At 32.7% G+C, this 18,357-nt stretch overlaps 3 protein-coding genes across 3 annotated transcripts in view; all 3 read right to left on the reverse strand.

Annotated features, from left to right (window-relative positions):
* UVH1 (Restriction endonuclease, type II-like superfamily protein) overlaps nt 1–27 on the reverse strand; it is a 4,176-nt gene extending 4,149 nt beyond the window's left edge. Inside the window, exon 1 of the mRNA XM_021437036.2 lies at nt 15–27. Within this exon, the coding sequence (XP_021292711.1) occupies nt 15–27 (13 nt within the window). The remainder of the gene's footprint in view (nt 1–14) is intronic.
* Nucleotides 28–1,782: 1,755 nt separating this feature from the next.
* LOC110422378 (uncharacterized) lies at nt 1,783–2,586 on the reverse strand. Its single transcript, XM_021436268.2, has 2 exons — nt 2,199–2,586; nt 1,783–2,040 (listed from the first exon to the last, which is right to left on the reverse strand). Exons 1-2 carry the CDS (start codon nt 2,515–2,517, stop codon nt 2,024–2,026), a joined length of 336 nt encoding a protein of 111 aa, XP_021291943.1. The 5' UTR covers nt 2,518–2,586; the 3' UTR covers nt 1,783–2,023.
* A 3,340-nt stretch (nt 2,587–5,926) lies between these two features.
* On the reverse strand, nt 5,927–11,101 carry LOC110422369 (serine/threonine-protein kinase SAPK3-like). Its single transcript, XM_021436255.2, is given in 10 exon segments — nt 5,927–6,506; nt 6,808–6,878; nt 6,881–6,905; nt 7,020–7,124; nt 7,494–7,586; nt 7,701–7,793; nt 7,869–7,922; nt 8,030–8,131; nt 8,589–8,663; nt 10,670–11,101. Coding segments are annotated over 10 exon segments (1,020 nt in total). The 5' UTR covers nt 10,793–11,101; the 3' UTR covers nt 5,927–6,227.
* Nucleotides 11,102–18,357: the final 7,256 nt, after the last annotated feature.

Genomic DNA, 18,357 nt, shown 5'->3' on the forward strand with positions numbered 1-18,357 from the left:
CATTACAACCATACGTTGGAGTCTCATAAATATGAGCTACGTACAGTAGAAAAAAAATTGTAAAAATGGGATAAAACCATGTGAAAGGGGCCATTCATGTCGATGTAAATGATAGAGAAAAAGGCAATTCATGTTGGAGTAACACCAAGTAATTCTAAATATGTTATAAAAAGATATGATTTTTTGTGTTTCTGCAGTTTTTTTTTTTTATTGTTTCTCCAAGGCACATGCTTTCATCCTCCTGTTTCATAGTGTACTTCAATAAAATGTGAATAAAATTACAGTTTTTCAAAAAAAATATAATTATAAAATTATAAATAAATAAATTTCTTCCATTTTGTTTACTGTAGTAAATTCAAGTAAGGTGATTTGGTGTTCATGAACTCGAATCAATATTCGTGTGAATTCATTGTTTTTATACCAATATGAACACTATGGGGAAAGGGTTTCCCAGTTTGAGACAAGAAAATGGTCGACTTCCATTTAAAAGTGGCTTTTAGTAAACCAAAAAGAAAAGCGAGTCTTTTCACTTGGACTTCGGTCTTCGTGATGTCCATTGAGAATATTGGAATGATTTTTCTAATTCAAATGGTTAATCTTTTTTGATTTGTGAATTATTTAAGTTTTGTTAAACTTAATAATACATGTTTGGATTACGATCTTTCACATTAACTTAATTTAATTGGTTGATTTTTTTTTTTTAATTTTAAAGATTAAAATCATTGTTGAAAGATGGTCAACTAATTAATCGATTTCTCATGGTATTAAACTATTTTTCATTCCTCTTACTCTAAATTATACAGTAATTAATGAATTAATTAATTAATCAGTTAATGGTCCTGAAAACTTAGCCTGTTAGGCAAAATAAAAGGATAGGTTTTAATCCAACAAACTTGAAGTTGTTTGGACTATTAGCACAAAACTGCCACATACATAATTAATTTGTGCGCATTTATGATACTTTGGGGAGAAATTTTTTCAGTAAATCCCATTATTATGCTTCCCAAATGTCACACCATGATGTGGACTTGATGATTAATTATTATCTAACTATGAATTATGAGAAAAAAAGAATTCTTTGTTTGGTGAAATAGCATTCAGCTTGAAACAAAGCAGGTCGCCTTATCCTAGCAGTAGTGCCCGAAATACTGAGAAGTAGTGTTTGCCTTGACTTGTTCTTCAACGCGTCGTTTTGGAAGGATGTGAAGCAAGTCAAGCTTAATCTTTCGTTTTCTTGTGACTTGTGAATTATTGATCAAGTTTTTTCCATTTTTTTCTCCCTTGTCTGTCTAATTCAACTATCAATTTTAGATGGCAGAGGTTGCTCATTGGCTTGATTTCTGTCTCAGGTATTCTAGTTCTGGTATTAATATTTTGCACTTTTGTCAGAGAAGTAATCCTAAAAAGGGCAGCAAATTCCAATCTTTTTAAGCTTCGACATGATATTTATATTTCATTCCTTTTATACCAAAAAAGAAATATCAATCGAAAATTTTAACTAAACTTTGTTAGTCTGAAGTGAGAATTATCGGTCCAAGTTTTTATTAGAAATTTTTGTTGGAAATTTTGACATCAAATACATTTATTTTTTATTGATTTTCAATCGTAATAATGTTATAAACAAATTTCATTGAGAGTTATATGAAAACATTTTAAAATAGCTTTAGTCAACAATGATTATTTTTTTTAGTATCAAGCCACAAGCTTTATATTTATTGTTCTCATCATCATCATCATCATCATTATTAATAAATTAAACGACAAAGTAAAATAACTCAATAATTAAGCTAACACTCATTTTAATATAGTCGCTCCATTAAACACTAATTGAAAGTACATATTACTAAGAGTTGACCAAGTTTATTTCCTATATATCTCACATATTTCTAGTCAATATGCAAGCAGTTACTGAGTTACATATATTGCTGAAAACTCCAGTATTCTTTTATTTCTCCTTTAGAAAAGCTGACGCCTAGATCCAAACATAATAGTAGAAAGATAAGGATATCCAAGCTGGACCAACTCACGGGATTGTGATACCTGCCAAAACCAAAAGAAACAAAAATGAGGAAATCAACAAGTGCATGTATCAACTATCAAGCCAATTAAATTAAATATTATGTATACTTGTTGTGCGTGTATGTCGACGTATCGATGATTATGTATGTATGTATGTAAAGAAAGAAGAGAGGGCTTACTTCCACACTTGTAGTGGCGAGGGACCCTTCTACCGCAGCCTTCGATGAGGCGGACGGCGCGGTTGACATCGATGAGGGCAGCGAGCTGGGGGCTGATCACTGGGCACACGCATTCTAGATGGGTAACCCTTACCCGCTGGCAGCACTCCGGGGATGGAAGCTTCCCGTAGACCACCGGCTTGCAAGCATTAATCCCAAGATTCCTTTCCTCCTTGCACTGAGCATCACTGAGTTCTGCACCAGCCATCTTAACCTCCCACGTAGCTGCAGCTGCAGCCAACACCACGAAAACCATGAAAGCCAAGGACCTAGCCTCCATTTTCAATTCTCTCTCTCTGACCCTTTTTCTTTTCCTTCTTTCGCAGAAAATGTGCTCTTATTTAGGGTTAGCTCGGCACCTCACATATATATAGCGGACTGGGGCTTGGAGGATACGTAAAAATACCATCCACCCACTCACCCCACCCCCAGCATTCCCCTGTCCCTATTCCTTTTCCCATAAAGCCAATAGACTGGTACAATAACTTTTTAGCTTTCTTTGACTTGTTAGGCATATGGTAGCCTACTCATTTTCACATTACGGGATTGTAGTCATTTGTGGTTCACTTGAACTCCATGGCTCCATGTATCGACCAAATACTCATAGAATTGCGTTGGTTTTCTTCATCGAAATCGACATACATCGGGCATGTCATCATTTACTTATAAAATGCTTTATATTCCTTTGCTAATACTATATATCCTTTGGTATGGAATCCTTTAATCAACTTGCATCACTGATATATCATTAATTTATAGCAGTATAGTACCTTAAAGAATGTTGATATATATATATATATCATTCGTACAGGTTTCAAATGAGTTTTTTTTTTTTTTTGAAAAACAGGATTGAAATGAGTTTGACGGAAAATTTTCATTAACTGTGCTTAAATTTTAAAATTTTAAAGGAAAATTGTTTTTCTTTGTGGCAAATTGGTGGTAAAGTGTGGATGGTTCTTTATTTTTCTGATGAAACTTTATTTTATATGCTCTTTTACGTTGACGTCTCCATGTTATCCTTTCATCCCACACTGTGTGGAGTAAGAAACTTTTAAGCTTTTCAGTATATTATTTTTGTGTATAGGCATGTTAATAAGTAGTTTTGTAAAATTTTTCAATTCTCTGTTAATGTTAATTTATAATTTTTATATTTTGTTCAGAATCTTAATATATCATTTTGATTTAACCAAAAACAAAACTGATAAATATCGATCTTAATTATTGAGCATAATTTGGTTCCTATATACTAGCTTCTTAAATATTTTATCCCTAACAAGATGGTTAAAATTCCTATAAAATTGGAATATGTGTTGAAAAAAATATGTTGGAGCTGTTTTTATGCAAGCAATGATCCAAATCTATAGGTAGGAGATATGTAGATATAAATTCCAAACACAGTCACACGCCATATTATTCAAAAATGGTAGGCTTAATTAAATTAACGAATTGAGTTGACATATATGACAAGTCATCTAAATTACCGGGATCCTTGATTGGCGCATGCATGATATACATCAATATAAATTCTTAACTGGATTGAGTTTAATTAAATATATATTATCATTTCATTAATAAATAAATTTTAAAAATTAAGTATTTTTAAAAATAAAATTATGAGTATTGAAATTTTTTATATATATAATGGATGAAATACTAAAATAACCGATTACATCTTTCTAGGTCATGAAATATTCAAAATGTCTGCCATTAAAATAGAACTAACATAAGTTGGTATACAATCAAAGACATGTAGATGAAGTAGCAATGAAAGTGAGATAATGGGCAGTCCCAATCTAGATGAAGAAGCTCCCTTATGTGTCTAAGAAGATAATAGATAAATATTCATGAAATGATACTACTCTATGATGAAATGATAATAGATAAATATATTGATAATGCACCAAAATATAAATGATATATATATTATATATTGTTGAATGTTGAATCATAAGTGTGTATGTATTATATAATCATATCCATATATATAGGTACTACTACCCTACATCACCGCCCATCTATGACTACGAGGAGAAAATATTTCTTGCATACATATTTCTCTTTTTTCTTGATTATAAATTCTTAATACCATATTTTTATTACTATTTTAGTTACATAATTTTATTCTCGATAAAATAATTTTGGTATAAATATAATATATAAAATATGCATGTATATATTTCTTATTTTTGTACTTCTTAAAATTTGAAGAAGGGTGAGATACTCTAAAGCCATGGATCCCTGCATGAAATGTTCTAATTGTCGAACTTTAAAAGGAAAGATACGTGGCTACCGGATGGAGAATGGGGAAGGTGAAACCGATATACATTGATTTCTAACCTTTTTGCCATTAAACACTAGCTAGCGTACTACGATGGCAAAACTAGCTAGCCTCGACGACTTTATGTAGGCATGATATACCTATATCCAAAAATTCAAAGTTTTAATTATATTTTAATATAAACTTAATTTTGTCGATTTTGATTGTTCCATTGATGAAGGATCGGGCTAATTGTCTAAAGATTATCCACACCACACTGTTGCATAAATTATCACATCTAAAAGTCATCAATGAACAGGAAAAGGAGCAAAGAAATAAAGAAAGCTAGATAGCTAAATTTTGATTGCAAATCGAAGAATGTAGTCAAAACGGGAAAACGGGAATTTGGTATTAGTATGGAGTATAGCGATTAATTTCCCTTTGATCAATCTTGTGAGGAATTTAAGCTGTGTGGAATAAGCTACGAAGCTTCTGTCCCTGCTGGTTCGTGGAAGTCAATGGTATAACACTTTCAGACAACATTAGAAAAAATATACAGACATTGACTTCGAATTTTTTTGTAATGTTTTGCTTGTTAGGTGTGGCCTGAGTTGGGTTGTTTTCGTTCCCTTTGATTTGATTCTCTTCCAAAACTGAAAACATGGGGCGATTCATTTGACTAAATCTAAGACACTGGGAAGAATTGGATCCCACCACTGGAAATTATGGACTAAAGGGGTCCACAAATGTAATGAATTATCTTTGCAATCTCTATTACCAAACAACGGTAGTGCAGCACTATCTTTGGAATCTCTACTTAGCAATGAATGGGATAGACATGCATTTGTTGACTCATGGTTTGCATGTCTTACAGGCTCTCAACATATCATAAATATACGTTTCCACAGAATTGCAATTTGCAACCAAAGTTTTGATGGATAAGGATTGGGTTAAGCTATTAGAAATTAGAACATGAGCTTCATCCTCGTACATAATTTGTTTGTTACCTTTCCTACATATGCACAATACTCAGACAGGAACCTTAATGCTTATGACTATGATAGGTAAGTTACGTTTAGAACTGCCTCACTAATTTGTGGAAAATATTGCACTGAGTAGAGAGAAGTATACCTTTTAATTTAGACCACCAGGCAAGGCACTCCTTCTAGAGTCATGGATCATTTTCACCTAAAAAAGACCATGGCCAATAGCATCAGGACGGCCCCTTCACAGGTTTGGTGGAAATATGTCTTGGTATCTTGTGCGTAGTGGAGCTGCTTTCATACCTGAAACTGGAAATTGAAGGGGAGACTAGACTTAATAACTTGCAATAAGGGGAATTAAAGGGACTCGCAAAAGTCGCTAATCAAATTAAGGTAAACAAGGAAGTGGCACATCAGTCAGGCATTCAGCAAAGTGCAAAATTACATCCTGGGTACAAAATATAAACTGTAACATTGTGAGTGTTCAAAGGAGTACAAAATAATGGAAGATTTGAAATCAGTTTATGCTTATGCAAGATGTTTCACAAAGTGTGAAATTTACAATATGGGACAGCAATTGATTATGTGATACACACAAAAGTTTCTTGTTGCCTGCAAGGGCAACACACTGTACTGTAAGTCTGCTGGACAGCATTTCCAGTCTGATTAAAGCGTATCAACACTGTAACCCAAAAAATACTACAAGCTTAGAAATAACAAATCTTCTTGAAGCAATTTCAAAGGCCATGCTCACATAGGGGCATCAAAATCACCACTGACATCGATCTCAGATTCTAAATCTGCCTCAGCATCATCAGGGTCTGATGACCCAGCAACAGTTTGTTCACCAACTTTGGCTCCTGCAGCTGGTGTCTTTGCCTCTTGTATGATATGCATTATTTCTTCAACACTTTGAGATGGTTGGTCACGTTCTGATTTCGCATAGTTTGTTTTCTCAATTTCAACCAGTTCTTTTGGTAAATTTTTCAGAAACCAAGGATGCTGTTTAATCTCTGGGATGGTAATCCTCTTTAAGCAAAGATTAGAAGAATCAGCATACAAATAGTTATATCATTGGAACAATGTAAGAAGGAGATACTTCAGGTTATCACGATAGCACAATTTGCAGAAATATTGTTAATTAAAGGGTAAATTTTGCTCCTTTATAGTAATGATAGATACTTGGGATTCAAATCAAAAGAGGCAGGCTTTTTCTTTTAATCAGAGTATGTGTGTGCCTCTATCAAAATGGGGAGATTAAAATGCAGAAAAATAGGGTGCAGAGTATTCTAACAAATACAAAATTTACAAAAGGGACAAAGAATGATACCTTGGCAGGATCGGCAACAAAGATACGGGAAAGAAGATATCTGCAATCTGCAGACACCCGCACATAGTCTGTATGGAGTATTGGACACTCATTATTCTCTGTTAAAATGTAAATGATTCAACTTCACAGCTAAACAAAAAAAAAAAACACAAAAACCAAAACAAAAGGAAATGATAATGTCATCTAACTGAAGAGCATAGTTCAGAACTTACACCAATGGTCTTACGGAAATTTCTAGGATCTTCAGGATCCTCAAAGGGGTATGCTCCTACCAACATCACGTACAATGTCACACCACAGGACCAAACATCTGCAATCTACTAGTAGACGATCAAATTACCATCAAATAATAAAGATAGAGATCACTTAATTATTATTTACAAATTGAAAGAATCAATATTGTGACAGGGTTTTTTTTGGGGGGGGGAAGGTGGTGGGGGGAAGATTGATAGAGGAATTTGACTACATCGCTAACTGAAATTAACATATACTATTCAGGTGCATGGAGATATGAGAAACAAGGTTCTGTACATCAACTCAGCAAGTGTTATAAGTGCTTGTGTGTGTGTATAGGTACCTTAACAGCATAACTGCAATGAGCACATATTTATGCTCCATAAGTAAAACAGAAGGATCCCAGGTTGACTTTCTGACTGTTATTTGATTAGCAAACAGAAAATTTATACCTTTCCATCATATTCCCTTCGTGATAGGACTTCCGGGGCAATATAAGCTGGTGTTCCAACAGTTGATTTGGGTTGTGAGTGCAACACAGCAGACTGCATCACCAATAAAGAAAAGCAACGAATTAAATATTATAAACTAGAATACGAACAGTAGAATACATCAAAGATGTATAACATATAGTTATTATTTCAAATTTAAAAATTAACCTTGGAGTAACCAAAGTCACAGATTTTAAGACGTGGTGTTGGACTTCCATCCAAAAGTGTGTTTTCCAGTTTCAGATCTCTGTGACAAATTTGCTGCAGCACAAGTGATGAACGAGGTAAGAAAGGTGACTATCATACAAAATCTGAAAAGTTATTCATATACCATACCATGGAATGACAGTAGCTGACTCCCGATATCAGCTGCTGGAAGAAAAATCTTGCCTGCCCACAAACAAATATTTTAAGTAAGCATTACCTCACACAACTTCCATGCAAATTAACAGGAGAAGAATTAGCTCAACATGTTGAATGAGGATATATAAACTCACTTCATCTTCACTAAATCGACCTGCACTGCATATTCTCTCAAAGAGTTCACCACCAGCAGCATACTCCATGACAATAGCTACATGTGTTGGAGTCAATAAAACCTGCAGAGAAATGTGTTGGACTTTGGATTTTATCTACCGATTTAAGTCAGTTTTAAATGAACAGCCAATTATCCTTAATGAGATAATTGTCCAAAATATATATATCTTTAATGACTATTCACAATGTAACAAGTAAAAGGAAAGTAACTGATATTGTGTCCATATTGTCCGGGGCACTGTTTAATCTCCTTGAACAAGCTTAGAAATTGTTAAGGAGCAGCAAGCCAGAGCTTTAACACTTCCATAACATTGGTCAACAAGAATAAACTTAGGGTAGAGAACTTCAAATACTCAGTGCAAAACACCAAGTTTCAAGCTACTACTGCTATGAAGTGGTGACAAACCGAGTCAAGAAACTTGAAATGTTCTTCTAAATGCCGCAATAGGCCTAACTATTTATTGTTCGAACCTGAAATTCCAACCAAATTGCTAATATTTAATGAAATCAATTTCTCACCTCTTTGAACCTGATTATGTTTGGGTGCCTTAAAGATCGGTGGTTAATGATTTCCCTCTGAACATTTTCATCAATCTGAAACCAAAAACAGAAATCATACTACATTAGTATATCAAGGACTAGAAAATGATATGAAATTGATACATTCAAAATGCAACACACTGTTGCTCAATGACTTTGGATACTGAAATGTAAATACAGTTCTGAAACTAATCACAAACATCATGCCCATTGCTGAAAAGAGTGAAAGAAAGACAGTCCTTTTCTATGGTGGCAGCTGAAAGGAAGATTACAACATCACAAATTATGCCAAGAAGAATATGAATACCTTGGGCTTGGAGCCAGACATTCACAATATGAACATGAATAACTTTAATTTTCCTTTAGATGACAATCATAATTCAACACACAGATTCGTGAAATAATAGCTAAATGTTTGCATAAAAATGATCAAGCCAGTGGCCATGTATGCACAAGAAACATAACAGGACAACAATGTTACATCCTTACTTGTCTCTTCATTTACTGCTCAACAATAGATGTTAAAAAGAACCATTTTCCAGCGATTCTTAAGTTCAAAAAATTTCCTCAAGAACTGTCCCACCAGAACGTCATCAGCAAATGCAAAACTGAAACTAAAATATGCTTCCAAAGTGTATATTGAGAGATACCGTATGGACATTTTCAACCATCATTGCCCACCCTTCCTCAGTCCCAAAATATAAAAAAGAATTATTTTCTCATTGCCACCAAAATAATATGATTAGGTTGAACCCCTCATCTTGCCACCCTTAATTTGTGCTAGTGCAACAAATCAAGTTTTCGGAAATAGGAAACTGAGAGGCTGAATATGTGAACAACTGTAAATAGCAGGGACAAGTTATTCTAGGCTTTCATTCCTAAACAATTTTCGAAGGCCAAATTTTTGTCTCATAAATTGCAGCAATAACTTGATTTTTCAATTTGATCTTAACTCACCACAAGTCATGAAGTAGTACCTCTAGACATGCAATGTGATTATGTCAATCGTCTTACTTGTACAACATTAGGTAGCTTTGCAAAAAGTATAATATTTCAATTTTCATCTCATAGAGTTTTTCTTTATTAAGAAAAAGTAAACTTAGGTAGCTTGGCAATTTTCAACAACAAAACTTTCTTCTCAAGAAAATAAAGACGTGTCAATAACTTCATTAGGTAAGAGAGTCTATTCACCCCCGCAAGAAAAAGTCAGAAACTTTCTCTTTCACTCTAGATTTGTAGTCCATTATTAGTACATAGATTGTACCAACGATGAACACGGTATCATCTGCTAGCTCGAACATATAAATCAACACCATTTAATGGTCAGACATTTTCCCAGCCCTTCCTGTCCTATCCCCCAAAATGTCTTGGAAGACATAATCCAAGCCTAATTCAACCAATACACCACGATCACCTCACATGGAAAAGTCAAAACAACTTGCTATGAAAGGCCAGAAGATTAACTACTTGTCTTGACCTAATTTTTTTTTTCTTTTTTGTCACCAATTACCAAAGTACATCTCTTAAACTGATGGAACTGCAGAATTTTGCCCCTTAGATGGAAGAATTTGTAATAGAAGTAAATCACACATTGCAATTCAAGGAAATGGCACCAACGATAAGAGCATATCCACATTCTATGGCAATTGAACAATGGAGATATTTGTTACTAAATGAAACATAAACACTTTTCCATATTCAAAAGCCAATCACTATCTAGTTTCTGCGCAGCCATTAAGTAACCAATCACCCACCATAATTTTGCCCAGATTAAAGCATGGGAAAAACGACCATCTTTTCTCCTAATTCGAATTAAGTTGTATAACACACATTATGTTCATATAAGTGCTGGTAGTTTAGATGAAATTTGCATATGATCCACGGCAACAATGATACTAATATGATACTTAGAAATATTAATCATAAAAATTCAAACCGTCCTTAACAGAACTTCTTCATTTTCAGCAAAGCTTAATGAGAAAAATCAATTTGCAATAATTTCAGACTATCTAAGAAGTAACACAAACAAAGAAAACATAATCTTTAGAAGAATAGATTACCTTCTTTCCTCTTTCAATATATTTGACTGCAAGAAGCTCCGCTGTCTTCTTATCTTTCACCAACCTTGCCACTCCAAAATTCCCAGAGCCAAGCTCCTTCAATGGCTCATACCTCTCCTCCATCACACCAATAATAATTGTAAAAAAACCCCAGATAAAAATTAAAAAGAAAATGTGAAAACTTCCAGAAAAACAAGAGTACTCTCTTGTCTCTAGGTGGAATTTTTTCAAAGAGAGATAGCCTATAAGGAGTTTGAAACTAAGAAGACCAAGACCACCAAGACAATATGATAGTAATCCAAAAGAAACAAAAAATTTGTAGAGAAAGACTGCTTGAAAGCAAGAAGCCCTCCTAACCAACCCCTCTCCTCCTGCAGTACAGTCCTTAACCGAGCTAACTCTTATAAGTTTACGAGTCAAGCCATGCTTTACGCCTCTTTCCTTTATCAAAACAAATAGATAATTTACAGAACCAATAAGATTAAAAAAGTTATTTTAAAAAACATCGAAGAATTCAAAGCAATGTGAAAGACACGTGTTGGATTGAGGGGTCACTTCTGAATTTGTAACGTGTCGGATAAAGGAGACAAAGATACTGACAACACAAAAAAAAAATTAACGCTGTCTGATGTAATCTGACACGCGGTGCAGCCAAATAATATTATTTGGCTAAATAGGCATGGTACTTCCCTTGTAGAAGAGTACCGTAACGCAGGTTTGCAAATGTACTTTGACCACCTAAATTTATGTAAAAGTTTTCTAACAACCAAGAGAGGAATATTTATCCAATCATGTGCTGCCTCCGAACTGACCGCGATTAACGTCCAGGTGATGTCGCTTTAGGCGCCCTTTGACTCGTTTGGATAGCACGCTCCAATAATATTTCAAGATATTCAGATTTAAAAAAAAAAAAGAAAAAGAAAGATACGAACATGCAACTGGTCCTTTTGTTCTTGATTAGGCAAAGCCCCAAAATTTTGGGTCCCACGTTTTGTTGGTCGGTTTGCAGCTTTCGAGACTCTGCTGCCTATTCCTCCGTAGATGATCATCGAACGGTCCTGATCTAAACCATGTGGGGCCGCGTTGAGTTTGACTTTGAGCGCTCAAAGACTTAACTCCAATCCTTTAGACAACCGAAAGTGACAATATTACTGATACTAGAGATAAAACTATTTTTTTATGTGTTTACGAAGATGGCTTTTTCCAACTAAAAATAGGATAAATTCGATATCACACGTGATTAAACATATTTTCTACTAGTGGCATTATTATAAATTTAAAACAAGTCTTTCAATTAATAATTTATGATAAATTAAATTTTTGACAAAAAAATTTAAGTATACACAAATATTCTTCTTATGTACCTAATTAATTTTGTCGTACGAATTTTAATTTTGTATCCATAAAATTAAAAAAAATCATAAAAATTTTAAAATAAATATGAAATTTTAAATAAAAATAGTCAAATGTGAAAATGTTTAAAATGTAAATAGCTGTTAAAACTGTTTAAGACATAAGATACTTTATTATTTATTCAATTGTGATACAATACAAAGAAAATTAAAATAATTAAATGTTGCTTAAACTTGATAATTTGTTTTTTTTATTAAACCCAAGTTAAGATTTTCAAATGCAAAAGATTAATTAATATAATAATGATATAGCAACAGTACCGTAGATTCCATGCATCTACCTTATCTACCAACATGCATTTTTCTAGTCAAGATTGGTTGAATCGAGACTATATTGATTCCTTTAATATATTATGAAAGATTTTTATTTACATAATCCATCAAAAGTGGGCCTTTATTTGTAAATTTTTTTAGTATTTTTTTATTTTCTTATTAGGAATTTATAATATAAGACTATGTTGAATGTTTCATAGAGTCTGAATTCTTTGTTGCTGATCAAACCCACGTGGTTTCTGTTCGTCAATTTAAGTGATGCATTGCTTGATACATTGGAGATCTCATAGAGATTGGGAGATAAATTTGCCAAATTGTTAAAATTGGACTTTTTTTTTAATTTAACACAAATTAAAATATTAGTTGAATAGTTTCATTTTCTGAAATATATATATGCCTAAAGGAAATTATCTTGTATGTTGATGATGGAGTTTCTAAATTTTATCAACGGAAGTTAAAAAGTTCACAAGTATCTTATTTTTTTCAAATTAATTATTAAATAAACATGAATCAATTTATTAATCTTGTTTATAAAATTTAAAAATTATACCATCAATTTGTAAAATAATAATCTTATGTTTAATGCAAAAGCACTTATGGATATGAACAATTTTGCATTTTTCTGTTCCTTTCCTTCTATTTAGGTTTTTTTTTTATTTAAACAATAAAAACTTAATATTTGAATATAAAGAACTTATTGTTGAAGCAAAGTCTCCATAACTATGTTGTTTAATTTTACTTTTTTTTATTTCCTTTTGACATGCCATAAATAGGAAGAACATTTTGTTCACACTAAGGGGAAAAAAAAATCTTATAGGTTCCCAAAATATAATCGGCCAGGCCCATGTTAAAGTGGGGCTTGACCCAATTAGATTTCTGGCTACAAGCCCTACTGACAGTCGATATTTTGATAACAATTGATGGTGATTTGACTTGAATGGAATGAAAAGGGAATCACATAGGTTCAAGGGGCGGTGGTCAAAAGAAAGGTTCAAACTTTGAAGTGCCTAAACGTTGCAGAGAAGTGATTTAAGGAAATGACCTTGGAGCTTTAAAAGCCAATGGAAGAAGATACATTGGACCCCAGGAACTTTGCACCCATCCAACGTTGCCTTCCCTGAAAATGAAAGACTGATTCCACCCCAATTCACCAAATGCTCCTTTTCTTCTTTATTTTTCATTATATGAACTTATTCCTAACTATTTTTGACCAAAAAGATACAACAAATTCATCCCTGCAAGTGCTTTTCCAGGAAGGTATATGCGGGATAGCTTTTAGCTTTTTTTTTTGGGGGGGGGGGGGGGGGTGGGCTCGGGGGTTGGAGTGGTTAGATATTGGTGATTGCCATTTGTCAATGGTTAAGAGAAACCATGGGTACCAGTAATTCCATTCAAACTTTTAATCAAATTTCGCTCTCTGACATTAGTTTTTCAACTGCTGGGAGAAGCCAAGTAGCTCTCAAAATGCCATTCATTGTGCGTTTTCGTTTCCTTTCCTACTCCAAATTATATCTTGATGTCTCATCCACCTTCTACTCTTAGGTTTTTGAAAAATCTCTATATACCTACCTTTCACTAAACCTACCTTACCAGAGAGATCGCATCCTACTTCTATCTAATTTATAACAAGTTTGTTATATCTCTCAACATACCTTCTTTATGAAAGAGGGAGGAGAGAGCATGAATCAACCCGATAGATCCACAGCTTGTGTCCCAAACAACGCCTTATCCACCAGATCAGATACGCACCAAATTTGGTGACAGAAAAAAAAAGTATGTTATAATTAATTAATTAGTCTTTATTTTCTTAAATTAAAAGAAAAACAAATTAATATGATTTCTTTAACCAATAAATAATTTTAACTGCATTAATTGTTTTTATTTAAAATTATTATCTATGAAATATCAAAAATTATATATATGTGTTATTGTCACGAGTTCACATTCAACTAAACATACATACTTATTAGATGAAGGAAAATTCTTATTTAAAAATTTAAGATACATTTCATTTCTTTCTTACATGAATTTTGTTATATTCTCTCTCACCAAATTGAGAGATTCATTTTAATCTAAATCTATTTCGATCTTGATATTTTTTGTCAAGATTTCACATTAGTGAAGAATTTGATAAATTTTAATATTATTTATCACGAGTTTACACGTTTAATACAAAAAGCATATATTTTATATTAAAAAAATTATTTATAAATTCAAAATTTGTTTATTTTTTGCAAATTTGAAATTTGTGACATTATGACTTCCCCTTTTCGTTGTGATTGATATTTTATAATGAGACTTCATGGCCCAACCACTAATAAACTAAAATTTATGCCTTACATTTCAAGCTACCAGTTAGAGAAAAATATGTTTTTAATTAATTTTTTGAAGAAAAATCATTCAACTTAGCGCCTTCCCCAAAAGAATACTTCAATAAAAAATTATTAAAATTGAAAAAAGGAGGGAAACAAACTCACTTTTTCAAAAGCCAGAGCATATGGCAAATCCCAGATCTATGACAACTTGACAATAATAATGTTATAAAATTAAGTTTGAAAAAGAAACTCAGAATTAAATATATACTATAAAAGAAATCGTTTAAAATAAGGGGATGGACGAACAAAAAAGGTGATTAGAACGATAATTTATACAATAAAATATACTTAATCAGACTGGGATTTTGTCTAAAATCGAGGTCACTGTGTCAACATCTCCGTGTGGCAGTCCATCGATTCAACATCGTCAAAAAGAACTATTTTTTTCTATATTTTATTTATTTATTTTAAATAGTACCATATAGTTACTATGGAGAGAAAAATTGATTGGAGAAAAGATGAGGAGGAGGAGGACGAGCTATAAATGAATATTATTGCCTACAAACACTTTCAACGGTTCAAAATTATTATAGAAAAAAAAACAATTTTTTAAGATGAAAATATGGGTAATAATTTGACATATGTCTCCAAGTTGATATTTACAAAATAAATAAAGTCTCTCCTAGATTCTCCTGCAGTGATAGATAACATAAGCTAGATGTTAATAACGTTTTAATAATATCGTTTGAAATGAGAAAAGGATAACATAAATTGATTAAACCAGCCTGTCAATTCTTTTATTTTTTAAAATAAAAATGACTCACAAAAACACTAAAAAAACATTTTTTAAAAAATAAAATATTCCATCGAAAAAGTTCAGATTTTGGTCGGAATTGATCTTTACCGACAATTATTTGCCCCTCTTAGGTATAGAATTCACTAAATAAAAAAAAAAATCAAGCTATCCATTTTTGTTTCAAATTAAAAGACGAAGTTATATAACAAAAATAACCAAATATGGATATTTATAACATTATACCTAAATAAATTTGGTAGAATTTTCAGTTTCCAATTGCAATACATTCTGATCATCTGGTTGGTTGAAACGTTCCCCACAGCCATCATCTCGTGAAAGGATTTAAGAAAAGGTGAAAAGCCATTTTGGGATTGGTGGTGTCAAATACTAGGTAGCAATAACAGGCTTTTGCCAAAAGATTTGTCTGTTTTTAGTTGGTGTTATCGTTTGCTTTGGCTGGGGATGAAAAAGAAGAGAGAAGCGATTTCCTTTTCTTTTTCTTTATTTCTTTAATAGTTAGGCTAATTATTATTCTTGTAATTTGTAGCTCACTTTTTAATCCGTCACAACGATTCCCTCAACAAAATTTTAATGAATTTTCGTCGGATTTTTGACAAAATGTTAAAAAAGAAAATTTTCGTTGGCAAAAAATTATTTACTTTAATGGCAATCAACTTATTGCTTTTTCCGTTCTCTGGTGCAATACTATAAACATGAGGAGACAAATACTGAACCTTTCCATTATTCTTTGTTTGATTCCGAAGTTTGTCTCAAAAACAAGTAGTAAACCAACAATAATGGAAAGGAATAAAGTGATCATAGTTGTCGGTTTCTTTCTTCCTAAATAATCCGAACAAAATTTCCTTTTCACCCCCCTCCCCTCAAGCTTGCTCCACATATGGCTTGATTCCTGCTCTTAATTTCATAAATCATAGAGGGCAACATGTGGGCGAGAGAGACCAATAGAAAACCCCAAACAGGGTCATGTGATTTGTTGGGAGTATCCCTGAAGTGTAATCAATGGAGATCATGAAAACGTTTCCATAAACGTGAGTAAGAAATCGGGGGTTGCAATGAAAGTTCCAATATTTCCCTTGAAATGGACGTGAAATTTAAATGATTTAAACGAGGGCAGGTAGCCAGCAAAAGGACGCTTTGTTTTGTTTTGTTTTGTTTTTCAAGTGACAGATTGTTTTCATTAAGGTTTGTTTACATTGCTTTCAGCCTTGTTTTCAGTTATTTACCCTATCCTAGGGGGCTAACCCGTAGCAATCTTTCGCTAGGGACAACCCCCAAAAGTAGATACCTCCATCCTGTCGGGGACAAAACCATCTGCCTCTAGTCTATAGCAAACTCAACAACCACAAGGAAAAATGTAGCACATCCTGATTGGACTGCAAGGTATCTCATTTTAATAGATTTGGGGTTTGGGTTTAAGTTTATAGCTAAATTAAGTAGAAAAAAAAAATCTAAAGCAAATGAGAAAGAAATTAACCTAAAAAATCCAACCAATGCATAAAATGCAATAGTGAAAAGGCCTAGGTAATGTAACTTCTAAATATTTTGGGTAGCCATAACCCAACCAATTGTATTTTTGGTAAACGTTGAAAGGATATAAAACCCCCAAAATCTAAATTGAAAGATGCCTGGTTTTGGAGTTAGGATTAGAAATTTAAAACATTTGTAACAGTTAAATAGTAATAATACTTAACTCAATTTTAGTCTCTCATGTCTATCCTTGTCCATTCATTTTTAAATTGAAATGGACAAATGGATGGTCATGAAGAAAATAATTAAAGTTACAAGGCAATACTTGGACTATTGATAATATCAAGCAAAATAAGTGCTAGATCAATCTTAGGATACTTTCTTCTTTACCTTCTTAATAAAGTGACACTTACCTATAATCATGGCCACCCAAATATATTTTCCTCTAATCAAGCAAGAAAATAATCTTCAACTCCTAACTTCCTTTTTATTTTTCAATTTTACCAATTTCCCAATTTTGTTTGGTTTCCCTAGCAATAGCCATTTCCAATTTGGCTTACACTAAACAAAGAAAGCCAGCAATTTTGAATCTGAATTTTAATATGACCTTTCTTTTCCTACAATGAACATGAATAGGCAACAAGTGAGATTTTTGCTTAATTTTCAACCTCATAATTGCCTTTTAAACATTGCTTCTTATAATAATTTTATTCATAATGAGAACATATGTACAAAATTAAATCATAACCACGAACAAACAATCCTTAACATAAATAACATATATATAGAAAAAGAAAAAACTAAAAAATAACTAATTTATTGCTTAAATGTAAAAAAATAATATAAAATTAAATAACAAAATAAACTCACAGATGGTGAGACATGAACTTAAAATCATTAAGTAAAAGAAGTTAATTTTGTTTTTAAAATTTGAACTATATAGATAATGTGCCATTTAAAAAAAAAAATTCAACTAAATGTAGCATTGATCCTAAACTAACAAAAAATAAAATAGTGCATAGGTTAATGGTTGAATTTTCTACATTCAAACTTGTTCCAGTATTTATTAACATTATAGAAAAAATTAGTAGTCAAAGAAAATGAAGATAAGTATAACATGTGTATTAGCTGTTTAGAGATGAACTGATGAACTGATTAACAGAAGTAAGCAGTATTAATCAACTGACAACTACTGTCAGTAACTCCTTACCCTGGGATAAAAATGTATTTACCCACATCCTTAAAAGGGAATATTCCAAATTCTCTTAACGCGTAAAGTAAGTAATTCAACCACTCGCGTCAGCGGCACGTGCAGTTAGTCGCGATCGAGTCCTATTTGTTTTCCACTCTAACGCCCGGACCTTTTCCTCGTCCAAGTCGGGTCCGTTTTGGCGTTTCCAACTT

Source organism: Theobroma umbraticum, unplaced genomic scaffold, assembly GCF_002168275.2.
Source record: "Theobroma umbraticum cultivar Fairchild unplaced genomic scaffold, ASM216827v3 scaffold_30.0, whole genome shotgun sequence".
Lineage (NCBI taxonomy): Eukaryota > Viridiplantae > Streptophyta > Magnoliopsida > Malvales > Malvaceae > Theobroma > Theobroma umbraticum.

Coding starts and splice junctions, on each gene's coding strand:
- LOC110422378 (XM_021436268.2), bottom strand. CDS start 2,517: ATGGAGGCTAGGTCCTTGGCTTTCATGGTTTTCGTGGTGTTGGCTGCA.